This window comes from Pleuronectes platessa, chromosome 20, assembly GCF_947347685.1.
Source record: "Pleuronectes platessa chromosome 20, fPlePla1.1, whole genome shotgun sequence".
NCBI classification, from domain to species: domain Eukaryota; kingdom Metazoa; phylum Chordata; class Actinopteri; order Pleuronectiformes; family Pleuronectidae; genus Pleuronectes; species Pleuronectes platessa.
The window spans coordinates 15,966,432-15,980,028 of NC_070645.1; the positions used below are offsets into that span (position 1 = coordinate 15,966,432).

General features: G+C 43.5%; 1 protein-coding gene across 1 annotated transcript; it reads right to left on the reverse strand.

Moving 5' to 3' along the window:
* Positions 1–6,341: 6,341 nt before the first annotated feature.
* LOC128425684 (zinc transporter ZIP12) lies at positions 6,342–13,486 on the reverse strand. The gene is made up of 13 exons (XM_053412414.1): positions 13,356–13,486; positions 12,299–12,598; positions 11,364–11,699; positions 11,081–11,288; positions 10,739–10,890; positions 10,484–10,655; positions 9,702–9,874; positions 9,460–9,615; positions 9,215–9,295; positions 7,655–7,727; positions 7,353–7,511; positions 7,076–7,263; positions 6,342–6,653 (listed from the first exon to the last, which is right to left on the reverse strand). The coding sequence occupies exons 2-13, from the start codon at positions 12,545–12,547 to the stop codon at positions 6,525–6,527; spliced, it is 2,076 nt and encodes a 691-aa protein (XP_053268389.1). The 5' UTR covers positions 12,548–12,598; positions 13,356–13,486; the 3' UTR covers positions 6,342–6,524.
* Between the last annotated feature and the right edge of the window lie 111 nt (positions 13,487–13,597).

The following is a 13,597-nucleotide window of genomic DNA, read 5'->3' on the forward strand; positions in this document are numbered from 1 at the left end:
ATCTCATCCCTGATGGATGGTGATTACTGACGGTGGGTTCTGCTGCCAGTTTGCATTCACTGTCAGGGGTTTACATCCACACACACTCACACACACACACACTGACACACACTCACACAGACGTTAAATTCCTACATGACGTAAATGTAGCCATGAAGTTTAATTACTCCCTGTGGTATTCTTGTACAGTTCCCAATATGATCAGATACATCCTCCTTATACAAACAGAGCTCTATCCCTACAGGCAGAACCATACCTTAGTGTCTGGCACCATTTCTCTTTGTGAAAGGCTAAATTCAAAGTTTTGCTTCCTATAATTTATCAGAGAGCTGAAAGTGATGAGAACGACTGAGAGACGTTTCAACACAGAACCTCAGTGAATTTGAACTGGAGACATTGCAATTAACCTCGAAGCCACTGAAGTTAAGTTTTCAGGGAAGTCCCATCCTTACCTGGCGAACAAGGCTGTTGGTTGTGGTGTCCGAGGAGGTGCTGCCGTCCGAACCTTTGAATCGACCTTTCCTTCGAGCTCCTTTGCCTTGAGACTTCAGAGAACAAGATAAAGAGATAGATAGGGAAACTGTTAAAACCTCCATGTTCATATGTACATTGATTCACACAGGCACTTGTTTCCAATGTAATAGATGACGTATTTACTCAGCATGAAGTTCAGCAGAAATGATGTGATGTTCAGCTTTAGCAGGATGAGACAGCAAAGTCATGTTTTTATCTTCCAGCGATGATTTCTTTAATTCTCAAATAAATCATTCGGTCTTTAAAATGTCAGAAAATATAACAAAATTAACACCAGGGTCTCCTCAGAGTCCACGTCTTCAAACCACAGACTAGAAGATAAAGATAATAACATTTTAAGGCTAAGAAACAGAGCAGATGAACTAATGCTGCAAAAGAAGAAACTGTCAGAGTCACTGAGTTCGCATGAAAACTATCTGAACTCATTTAGAGCTGCAAATTGTTCATCGATTAATATCAACAGTAGTTTCCCCCATTTTCTAATAATTGCAAATTGATTATTCTTGTGTTCAGCTTTTTATGATTTCATGACATTGTTTAGGACAAAACAATTAAACGGCAGATTATAGATATAATATCTATATATAATAATTACTTTTGGTCCTTAAACTCAGACAGGGTATTTCAGTCTAAAATGACAAACTATGGTAGATGGGCAGTTACACTGTTGAACTGTTTTACTGCTGAAAGCTAATACGATTTTCAACTAAACTTTTAAATGCACTCTGGGAAGGAGGACTGCAGATTTTTACAGCCGCCAAACATATTGTAAAGTACATGAAGGCATGTGGGAATTCTGCTTTGATACAGACCTGACAGAAAAGTGAAGCTGTCCTTTAAACACTGAACCGGAGCCTCGCTGTTACTTCAGTTAGTCATGTATAGCTTTCAGTGTTTTATTTGAAGTGCTATATTATGACAGGTGTCATAAAATGAAGGCAATTATGTGGGTGGTCTTTAATATGCGAGCTGATACGAAGAGGATCTGGAAAAGTGATGCACTCAGCTCGAGTGCTCACACAGAGGGTTGCTGGTGGCAACGGGAAAAACAGAAATGCATTTCAAATGTGAGCTTTATTCCGTCTCGCTCCCCCGGGACATGTTAATCATGCATGTAGAGAGAGAGAGGGAGGGGGAGAGAGAGAGCAAGAGAGAGCAAGAGAGAGAGAGAGAGAGAGAGAGAGAGAGAGAGAGAGAGAGAGAGAGAGAGAGGAGCAGTTTGAGCTCCTAGGGTCTGGAGGCGCTATTAAGAAATCGTGGTGTACAAGTTGAACAAATGTACTTTTCTGCATGACAAAGACATCTCAGGATACATCATGTCGTATTTTACCGAAGGACGTCAGAGCGTCTTGTGGGACCAGATCATTTCACAGACTGCAGCAACAATGGAAAGGAACTAAGTACATTTACTCAAAGACTTCACTCAAGTACAATTTGGATCAAGTCAATATAGATCCTTTCACAACATTGTGTTGTGACAGCTCATTTATAGATTGTGATTTTTCCTTTAAGACATCTGATCATATATAAATATATATATATATATAGATTGTTATTTTTTCAACTACATGACAGTATATACTGTCAGTATATACTGTATATACTGTCATGTAGTTGACAGATGAAATACAATATATTTCAATTATAGCAGCAGCAATTATAACCACAGCAGTTTCTGTGGTTTGAGGTGCAACAGTCATTATACTGAGTTATAATTAAAAAACGTTAAAACCCTTAAACCGCAGTTTGGTTTTGAGGGTAAAAGTGCAACAATCGCAATCAACTTAACAATTTAAGAATGCTAATGGTACATGGAATAATACAAAGATTACAATTGATGCTAACAACCAAAAACATAATACGAATTAAGTTTTTATAAACAAATGACTGATAAAGGCTGTTGAATTTTCACATTTAAATTCTATAAACATCATAGACCAAATCGTAGACCAAATAGTAGTTACCAGTATAATGACTGATAAAGGTTATCGGGTTGTCGACGCCATTTTTGATTAAAATCGAAAGGTACGCTTAAAACCTTCAGTGACATTGCGTCCTTAATTTAAATATCGTCGTAGCCAATGGGGGGAGAGGTACAAGTGGACAAGTGACTAGAAGTTGACCTGTTTCTTCAACGTCTGAACTTTTCCAAACTCCTAAATGAATACAAAAATGGCTGTTTCTCAAACTTAAAAGGAACTCACGTGTAACATGGGCTGCTCCTGCGGGTCCATGTGTCGGTCCGGCCGCGTCGCTGCTCCCGGTTCAGCAGAAAATCACGACCATTAAACCCAGTGAGGAAAACAGAACCTCGGGACTCGAACACACGCTGAGAGACGGATCACAGCTCGGAGTCATTTCAAGTCCTTTCACCGGGTTTCACGTGAGCGAGGAGCCGTCGGTTCACCTGACACCGACAATGTGCTCAGGTCCCGGGCAGCGGAGGTGAGGAGGAGCCTGGACGGGGGAAGAAGCTGGTGGAGCACTTCTCCTCCAGTTCACATGATGATGAAGAAGATGATGATGAAGAAGAGTTTGAGTTCTCGGATATTAAAACCCCCTCCAGCATCACCAGTGCCCTCCTACCCACACTGACTGAGAGCCCTCCTGCATCCAGCTACACCTCCTCACTGCGGAGGGATGGAGGGAGATAAACAACAGCTCTGTGTGAAGAGAAAATCTATAAAAGGCTTTTCACCAGCCAGTGATACGAAGAAATGAACCAATTACTTTAAGAATTCTCTTGAAATACATTAAAGATTCAATGAATAATCGTTTTTCCATTAATCGTTTATGATTAATTCAGAGTTTTGAGCATGATACTATTGATACTTGAAAGGCTATATGATAATACAACTCCTGCTGTCTTTAACTGCTATTTACTACATTAAGTTACTTGCCATTAAGTGTATTTGCACTCACACATCCACTGTCGTATACTGTGTACTACGTATTGAGTACTTATTATGTTGCGTACTTGTATGCTCTGTCTACTTATATGTTCTGTCTACTTCTATGTTCACACCAGAGATCAGAGAGAAAACGGCATTTCCTTCCCGTCAATAAACAATAAAGTTGTCATTTGTTTATTTAACAGTAGTCTCCATAGACCTTATAAAAAATCCCTTCAGCAATCCAGAAATGAAGCCAAAATATTCCCCGGATTGAATCTCCACCAGCAGGGGGCAGTGAAACACATAAAAACCCATCCTGTCTGTATAGTGTTAGAAGTTGTTGGCTCTGAAAAGACTATGTGAGTTTAAAGGGCAACAAGACTGTGAAGTTCAAGGTTCAGCAGTTACTGACTTAAACAAGTCCGTGTTATTAGCTCCTGACTGAATATTCTCCCCCTTTGACATTAAGCTTGAGTCTACAGTTGTTTAACTGTATGCTATCTGAGACATTATCGATTAACCTCACTATTCTAGTAATAAACCACTGTATGAAACAGAAGAATATATATATGTTAAAGAAGCTGAACCAAAGGTCATATCCTGGAGTGGAAAACCCAAAGACAGTCTATTCACAGTGAGAGGGGAGGAAGCAGCAAAACTTCAAATTTGAGAAGATACAACTAAAAAATACAATCTCTTGCTTGATTAAGCAGCAACTATGCTAAAACCTCAGTAAAGTACATTTTCTGTTGTAGCAACTAATTAATTAAAGTGAGTAATTTGCCTCTGCCCCTCAGGTTCCCCAGAGGTGAGGAGAAGGTACTGCATCTGCTTATAGCACCAGGCTGTTTACAGCTGTGATGCACAGACCAGACAAGCTGCAGCTGACGTGAAACAAGTTTTAAACCATAGACACTGTATCTCTGAAGTTTAGTTGTCTGCCATCGCCCTCTAGTGGTTCCATGTGCTGTTGTTATTTAAAGGAGACGCCACTGTTTTTACTCAACATGTCTTTATCATCATCTGATGAACTCTTGGGCCTGAAGGCAACTTTGACACCATGAGACTTATTTCAACTTTGGAATTGGTTCCTACAAACTTCATTAGAATCACCAGCTGTGTGGAGATTGAAAGATGTGGGATTTTAGATGTTGACTACACAACTGATATTGAGTTGCATTGTGGGAAATGTAGGATACTGTAGAGCTAGAAGTCAGGATAGGTTGAGTATATGTTGCTTTAGCTAAGTAGCAGTTTTAGATAATTAAGAAACTATTGTGAAATTAAAATCCCCGCTTCCTGTTCATTCTTTATCTTTTAAAGAATCCTGTGTCGTTGACGTCACACACGTCCTGTGACGTGCACAAAAATTTCCAACCAGTAACTTCAGGCCGATCCCACTTGGTTTAATGTGACAACAATAACAGGTGCAGAGGATCACATTCACTTAAAATCCTCTCAAATCAAAGGGAGACATTTATATTTCCTGTTTTGTGTCTTTCTTTGTGTTCTGCTGCCCTGATGACCCCCCCCCCCCCCCCCTTCTGACAGGTCTCTGCTGAGCAAGTGAGGATACCGCGTGTTCACACCATCATGCCCCAGATAACGAGCTCTTCCTTCCTCCATCCTGGCAGCAGCCGCCTCGAAAAGATGCACACATGCCAGAAAGTGCCTCTTTGGTGCAAACGAGCAGATTTACACACAAAACAAGCCGTCGGGTCCGAAGCTTTCCTGGAAATGCCGGAGGGGTTGGCATTTCCAAAATAACAGCAGAGTTGCTAGAATAAGTGAAAATGCTCGGGACTTCCTGCGATTGTCTCGAGCAGTTCTCGGGAAGTCGCTGCGAATGGCATCAGCTCTTTTTGACGTGATAGTGGAACAGTGTCATGACTCTGTCCATTTAACTGACTTTGCACTTTGTTTGCAAGCTTAGGATGGGAAATTAACATAATCACAGTGCACATTCTGCAATGACACTAATCCTCAGCACAAATAGGGCTGTTTACTCAAATTTTGCAGAATTATGTCGAGGCAGAGAGCAGCAGAATTGAATCCCAAGCCGATGTAAAAATCCGCTTAAGCCCCCTCATTTGCTCGGTATCACAAATCCAATTCTATGTACAAATAAGTCGATCCACTGCGTTTCATTTATTTCATTATACTGGTGGATTCATCGTATATTCTCTTCTGCAGCCACCTCCTCCTGCAGGCCCACTCTGGCCGGTGAAGAGCGTGCGTGCGTGTGCTGTGTGGGCCGCATCGCTCCAGAGCTTTTCTGTCTTGTACAGCGAGCGTTAGTCATCCAGGTTGGTGGATGGAGAGAACAAATGGCTCAGGTGGGTGGAAGTGGCCTCATGCTGGATCACAGCAGAGAGAGGCCTCAAAAACAAAGAGCGATGCCTCCGAGATGAGACGCTGAACTGGAGCAGTGCCTCTGAAAACAGCTCTTCAGAGAAACAAAGTATTATAAAGCAGCGTAAGTCTAACAAAGAGGTGTGAGTCCTTTACTGCACCTAACATTAGAGGTTCTCATTAAGCCAATCAGGTTTTCTATATTTATAAGTTGTTTAATGTGAGATTATGCTTTGTTCTGGGTCTGCAACTTCCTAAGAATTTCTCAAATATAAACGACTGGATTGTCTCCTAAAGTGAAATCAATCATTTAGAAATATGCTGATTGAAAACTGCCTCTAAATATAATTTGTATTGAATTTCACTGGATAATATTCAGAAATACTGCAGAAATGACAGCTCTGCAAAATTAAGTGTTAATAATTCAATATTTAAAATAAAACATTGTACAAAATATACAAATTCCCCACATGACCATAACAGATTAACTAGCTTGAGTCATCAGATACAGGCACAGATAACACTTAACAAAAATAAATCATCATGTATAAAACAATTGTTTTACTGTACTCACCAATAACTACTGGTTGCACAAACTAACACTTGCACAAACAGTTGTTGTGCACAGCAGCAGATAATAATCAACAGCTTATTTTAAAAAATGATTCCAAAACACAAAAAATCAAGTCAGCAGTTATCTCGCTTCAAACCCTGCATGAAGAGATGCCTTGTCATGTGTGCATTTTAGAATTTGAGTTCATGTTCATAGAGCGCAAGCAGCAGGAGACAGGACCAACCCATCAACAGACCCAGGTTCTGCAGAAAAAACAGGAGACACGGTCTGTCCGTCTTCACCCGACTCATCTCTGGAAGCTGACAAAAGAAAGAGAAAATAAGGTCAGGATTTGACAGAAGAAGGGATACAGCTTCCGATATTAGTTTCTCAATGTCAAGGAATGCCACAAAAAGGTAAAAACCAACAAGGCCTTTATTTCAGAATATCTATGTGAGTAAACTGAGCCAATTCAGCCCTTTTGAACGTGTAAATCTTAAGAAAAGCTGTTTTCAGACATGAAGTGTGGAAAATGGGGTCCGGATGTGTCCCAGACTTTGATTTTCACATATGAAGAATGCAGAAGGAACAGGAAGAGCTTGCAGGAGGCAGGAAGTGATGTATTTAGCCTTAGCGGTGGTTCATGCATCTTCAGTTTTGCATTGGTTTTGGTCTTTCTATGGGATCTGTTGACCTAATTAAAGATATAGAGGATCAGCAGCCATTAATAAAGCTGCCTTACCATTTCCACCAGTGACAGGTACAGGAAAATCCCTGCAGTGACGGCGAAGATCCACTGCTGCACATCTGCCTCAGTGGAAACAAAGAGTCCGATGTAGAGGCCGATGAAGGCCGTCAGAGCGCTGAGGAGGTTCATGAGCATGGCCGTCTTCACCGAGAGTCCAGAGCTGAGCAGCACGGCAAAATCCCCTGAGAGACAAAAACCCAGACGAGAGAAGACGCTCAGCTAAACAGCTTCCAGTTGAAAAAACAACACAACAGCTGCAGTGACCTCTCACCCATCTCGTGCGGGATCTCGTGGCACAGGATGGCCACGGTGGTCGCCATTCCAGTCTCGGCTGAAAAGGAGAAGGCCGCCCCGACGACCAGGCCATCGGCAAAGTTGTGGAGGCTGTCTCCCACAATTACCATCACGGCCAGCCGAGAAACCCCCTGTCCTGGGAACACAAAGGGAGGCTGTGTCGTCAACAATCATCCTCAGACCCGGACAATCGCTCTGTCATGCCGGGCGAGTAATTATAAAAGTGCATCACAAGTTCATCCGGTGTGCGATCGAGCAGCTCGTGCTGCAGGAGCTTACTCTGATGTGAAGGCCTCCTCGTGTCTGCATGTTCTGGAGATATTTCCGTACACTCCAAGTCGTCCACCGGTCCCTGCAGGATACGCACACAATTATTTACAGCAGAGAGCTTGAACCCCCTTAACCCGATATTCTAATTTAGGAAATGAAGACAGAGTTAAACGAGCAGGCTCGGGTGAGACAGATTCACAGAAATAGAATCGGTTTATTATTCTCAGCCAGGGACGTTGTGTTTATGTCTGCGTTTTGTTTGATTTTATTGAGCAGGATTACTCAAAAACTACTAAACAGATTTTCATGACATTCTGTGGAGGGGTTGGGCATGCCTGGAGGAAGAACCCTTTGCATTTTGGTGCAGTTGGAACATTGATATGTAGTAAATTTGAAGTTATATGGTCAATTTCACTCAGGGGTCCAAAAAAATACTAGATTCATTTTGTGTTTGTTTTTCTCAGAGTTAACAGCTAAATGGAGTGACCTTAGAACCGGAACAGGAACTAGGTCCATGTTTGTAGTTTACAAAAGCAGTTAATCCTCGTGAGGGATCTCGCTCTGTGTGTCTGAAATGTTCCAGTTTGTGTTCAGCTACGTGATTCAAGTGTTTTCTGAATGATTCAGTGCTTCTCATTCTCCAACATCCTACATGCCCTGCTCCTTCACTCCCTCCCACGCCGCTCTTCATCTCCTCTTATGTAAAAGTGGTTCTGGAGAACTCATTTATGTAGATTTAAGTTGTTTGTTTTATTTCCCCCCCTCCGTAAACATGAATTCGGAAGATTCAATTCTTCTTGTAAAGATGAGTTTGGTCAGATCAGAACTGGTCCAGTGTGCTGAACTGTGTGGATGTGCTCTAACTGTGAGAGTTGCCCTCCAGCAAAACAACACTGGTGGAGGAGTAGCGTGGGAGTGGGGCATCGCTGAGGTGATTGGAATTATATTATGTTTAATAACTGCACAGTGATACAGCACAGTCAACAACGGGCTGTTACACAACATTTAATCCATGCGATCATTTTTATTTTATTTTAATAAGCTCTGTTGCGCAATTTGTTTTTGAAAGAAATATAGTGTGGTTTGCTCAAAAAAGTCTCAATTTTTTCATGTTAACTTCAGTGGTTTTACTTTTGGGTACTTTTCACTTTTACTCCACAACATACATCAGCGAATATCTGTATATAAGGTGAACTCTCAAAACCATGAGCCCTTTAGTTTGGGTCCACAACACAACTCTCTGATTAGTCCTGCAAGAACTGTGAATACAGTTTTGTTGCTCATCTTATATTCATATTTATTTATTTTAGTTAAGCTCCTAACTTTACCTTTGCAAACAACTACACTAACCCTCTATCTATCTATTTATCTATCTATCTATCTATCTATCTATCTATCTATCTATCTATCTATCTACAATTTAATACAACAGCTTTACCCTCCAAGCTCTGCTTTGCTTCTCCCTCTTTTCTGCTCTATAACTACATAAATGATAGTGTGGATGACAGGGATCAAGACTTTCTGCCAAGAGACCTTAATAAAAGAACAGCGGATAGTGACGACACTCACCAGCTGTATGGTGGAGATGGACTTTCCTCTCTGTGACTGACCATTACAGTTGAGCTCCAGGGGGAGGTCACTGGAATGACCCTGCAGACAAAAGAAAGTCATGAGACCACCGTCACTCGCCTGCACCATCAAGACCACCTCCCAAAGTTCACAATCTGGTTACAGGGAATGAACTTCAAGAGCAGGTCATGATTTACTATGGTGTGATTCAAATTGATAGTGGCTACTTAAAAATCAGATCTTACATGGCCATGAGCAGGAAATATAAAGGAGAACATTCTTTCAATAAGGAAAAAGCCATAAATCCCAGCGATCATGCCCAGAATTTTCCACAGATACTCCTTCCCTTCGGTGTGTTGCTCGTCATCACCGCCATGAGTGTGGCCATGGAGGCCCAGAATCTCCAAAGAGACAAACAAAGAGGAAATGATGAGACACTTTCTCCGAAACACGTATGTGGTTGTCACGGTAGAGGGTGCAGTGGCACCTGTGGGATGAGGTGCAGCAGAGCGTCTCCTGACAGGGTTCCCACCGCCAGGCCCACGAACAGCTGCAGGACGAGCGTGTACGTCTCCTGGCAGGAGTTGAAGAAGATCAGGCAGATGCCGAGCATGGAGCCCACCGTGATGAGCAGGACGGCAGCCGTGCTGTAGCCGTACTCTGCAGGTCCGAAAGGGAGGGATAGTTATTTTTAAAACAGCCTTTTCAATGTGCAAATAAAAAATATTATTAGACAAATTGTGATAAAGTCAAAAGAAAAAACTGAAAAACCCATCAGAAGGTCAGTTTAGGAGTCTTTACAATCTTTATTTATTTGCTTTCACTGAACCAAACCTATAACCGAAAATTATTTGATTTAATATTCTCTTATTTCTTATCTTGTATTCAATTTTCAATAAGATAAAAACACAACACAAGAAATACAATGTAGTAAAGAAGCCTAAGACAATACAATAATCTAACATGAATAAATAATCAAGTAAAAAGGATAAAAAAAAGTATTAATAATTAGTTGAGTTGAGATGTTTTTGGTGTTTATATTTGATTAGTGATAACAATCAATCCAAAATAACACGACTGGTATGTCATCGACATAATCTGTGAAAACAACTGTTAAAATATGTCCTAACTAATTTCCTGCATTTAACCTCCATCAATCGATGATCTAAAGTGAAGTATTTACTAAAAAGAGTTGTTTTAGTTAGTTGCAGTAGCTCCATACTGGAAGCTGTGGTTTGTAGAGGGGAACAATGAGGCTCAGTGTCTTACTCTCCAGAGCAGTCGGCAGTGATCCTCTGGTTTCTGGCTCTGCAGACTCGCAGGCGTCGCCTAGCAACTGCTGAATGATGGCCGGGCAAATCTGTCTGAAGTGCTCTTTGGAAATCGGCGAATGAGGATCCAGGGCAAAAATATCCACCAGCTGATTGGCTGAGAAACACACCTGTTCAGAGTCAAAGGAGAAGATGAGTCTGAGGTTCAAATAAACAACGTTTTAGACTCATTTGATATTTGACTGAGCCTCACCTCAGCCCAGTCTCTGGTTATTGCTCCAGTTTCATGGTTACATCCGTCCACCTGATGCTTGGCTCCTCCTGTGATGCTCCGCCTCTTCCTGCCGTGAGAGAGAGATGCTTCCTCCCTGCCCACTCCCAGCTGATGCAGCAGCTCCTCCAGGTCTGAGAGGAGAAGAAGAAGAAGAAGAAGAAGAAGAAGAAGAAGAAGAAGAAGAAGAAGAAGAAGAAGAAGAAGAAGGAGGCTGGATTAAATACTGGGGTCAGATTGATCGATGTTCCACATTTGTTTATTTGCGGTCTTATAGGAACATGCAGTAACATTTTGCAAGGATTTCATAAAATAACAACTTACCTGTGATCTGCAGGTTGCTTGTGCGATTCAGGGATTGAAAGATATAGTCGGTGAAGAAGGCGGGTGACGGGAGATTCCTCCATCTGAAGCAGTGGCCCTGCAGGATGTGGCTGATAATGGCTGCAGCCACTCTGGGCACAGAGGACTCATCAGCACCTGGGTTTTCTTTTACGTCAACATCTTGGAGAAGATGAGCGGCATCGATGCACTGTGGGGTCAAAGGTGACATGATCGTATCTGTGCGTGCATAAGAGGTAGATTCCCTAAATGACTATTCTCTTACTTGCATATCCGAGGAGGCTTCTTGCAGGTTGGAGGGGTGGTAGTGCTGGTTGATGAGCTGCAGAATACTCTCGGTTTCACTGAGTGACAGGAACTGCTCCTCCTCAGCGGGGTGTAGATTGGTGAGGGCCAGGAGGTAGAACTGGTAGTTCCCAGATGACGAGGAGGAGGAGGGGGAGGAAAGGGAGGAAGAGGAGGCGGCGTCTGACACACACAGGTCTTGCAGGTTGATGATGTAGTACAGCAGAACAGTGGAGATCCGCTGGTAGTCGTCCTCCGTGAGGTAAGATTTCCCATAATCCTCTAGTGCAGAGAGGGCTACGTCCGGTGTCAGGCACTGGAACGAGAATAGGAAGAACATCAGAGATATTTTAAGGACATAAAGTGGCAGAACATCAAGTCACGTGCGGCTTATACAATATTTAAACGTGAGGGGAAAATATGAAATGCAGGCCAGCTTGATAAAAGGCCCATTTTCTCCTTGCACACACTAGACGCTGGTTCTAAGGAAATGTCCAGCTGCTGTGCTGTTGAATACGAGCCCGATTGGACCCACACAGAAGGTACAGAAGGTTCAGAGAGTGTGTGAAGCTCCGCTCTTAGTTAGACGGAGAAGATTATTCAGCCAACAATGCTGGAAAGCGGAAAGTCGCTGTGTTAATTTCTAAGTCTCATGTCAAGGCTCGATAATCCCGGTGACAGCTCCACCTGCACAAACATGTGAAGTACCTCCAGCCCCATTCTCTGGAGTTTGTTATGTCAAATGTGATGGATAAAGCCACTCAGCATGAATGCCCCATGGAGGTCAAGGACTTAAGCCTCCACATTCTCTTCGCATTCCACCCATAACAAGCACATTTCATGGAATAAGCAGGCAGGAACTGGGGGTGAATGCATGATAAGCATTCAGCATACTGGGTGTAAAGAAAGGCGTACCTCCATGCAGTTGTCTTGAGAGGTGCCTGTCTGCTCTGCACAGTGCACCGCCTGAAGAAGCGTGGAGATCAGGACCCCGGTTTTGTTCCTCTGGAGCTGGGGTCCGTCGTCCGTCCCCGGGGGAAGACCCAGGGCCTTGAGAGCCTCCTGCAGGTACCCCCACTCCTGCCCTCTCACCTCCACCACGCTCCCCAGCAGACAAAGGGGCAGCAGCAACAGCAGAAGAGGTGGACCGCTCCTGAAGTGCATGTTCCTGCGGGGGACGTGCGAGTCCCTCGAGCTCCCAGAGCGGGCTAAGGGCTATGAGATAACAAATGAGAACGTGAGACGGACTGCGAGAGAAAGAGAGAGCGAGAGAGAGGGATAGAATTTTTTTGAATCAAGGTGAACGAGGAGATCACGGAGTAAAAAGCCTCTAAAAAAAGAAGAGCGGCGGATGTGTTCTTGCTGAGGGAGGCGTTAATAATAGGCCTGCCAGATCTGGTGCGTGGGGGACCGGAAGGCTCGGCACCCTTCAGCTGCGCCGGCCCTCACTGTGCCGAATGGTCAGCCAAAGCCCGGGCCCCTCGGACCACAACAAAAAGATTAGTGCAGGCAAGTGAGAGGGAACACGGGGGCAAAGGGAAGGGGCATCAATGGGGAGACTGTGGCGACAGTGAGGCAGACGGAGAGCCACGATGAAAACAGAGAAGTCCTGAAGTGATGAAGATTTTACACAGGCAGTTTTTATTCTATGCATTGAACCAGTTTCCTTATTTTAGCAGAATCAGTTGTTTGTGGACATCGGGAGCTGCTGTTGTTTGTTGACTCCACGAGCCCACATGTGTAAAGCACCAGTCACCTTCAATCCCAACATTCCTCTTCTTCTCCACAATCTCTGAGTCATCAAAGATCAAACACGCAAAACAAAACACGGCAAGCTTTTTTTTCCTGCAAACTCCCACGCAGCGCGCCACCCGGCCGGGGTCAACTCGACCGAGCAGAATGCACACGAGGGCAGAGCTGTTTTCTAAAAGCTGCGGTGACACCTGAGATACAGAGGATGAACCAGGCTTACCGTTATCCCCTGTGCTCCTCTCTGCTGCTGATGTGGCTGCGGGTTTGTTCTCCTCCTCCTCTGGTCGGGTAAACACAGGATCCGGTCGATTCTCTGGCATCGGTTCTGTTGGTGAAACCCTCTTACCGAGAAGTAAGAGTTGAGTAAAGCCCCTGAGGATTAGTTGCGACAGCCTTTCGAAGGGCTGCGGTTGCCATGGAGAGCACTGCCTCACTTTTAGGGAGAGCTGAGTTGATGGGGGG

Excerpts from the sequence above, each read along its gene's own strand:
- LOC128425684 (XM_053412414.1), bottom strand. The coding sequence starts at position 12,547 with ATGCACTTCAGGAGCGGTCCACCTCTTCTGCTGTTGCTGCTGCCCCTT. Across the intron at positions 11,289-11,363 it reads AAGCCTCCTCGGATATGCAA|TGCATCGATGCCGCTCATCT; the intron begins GTAAGAGAATAG and ends TTGACCCCACAG. Across the intron at positions 10,656-10,738 it reads TAACCAGAGACTGGGCTGAG|GTGTGTTTCTCAGCCAATCA; the intron begins GTGAGGCTCAGT and ends GACTCTGAACAG.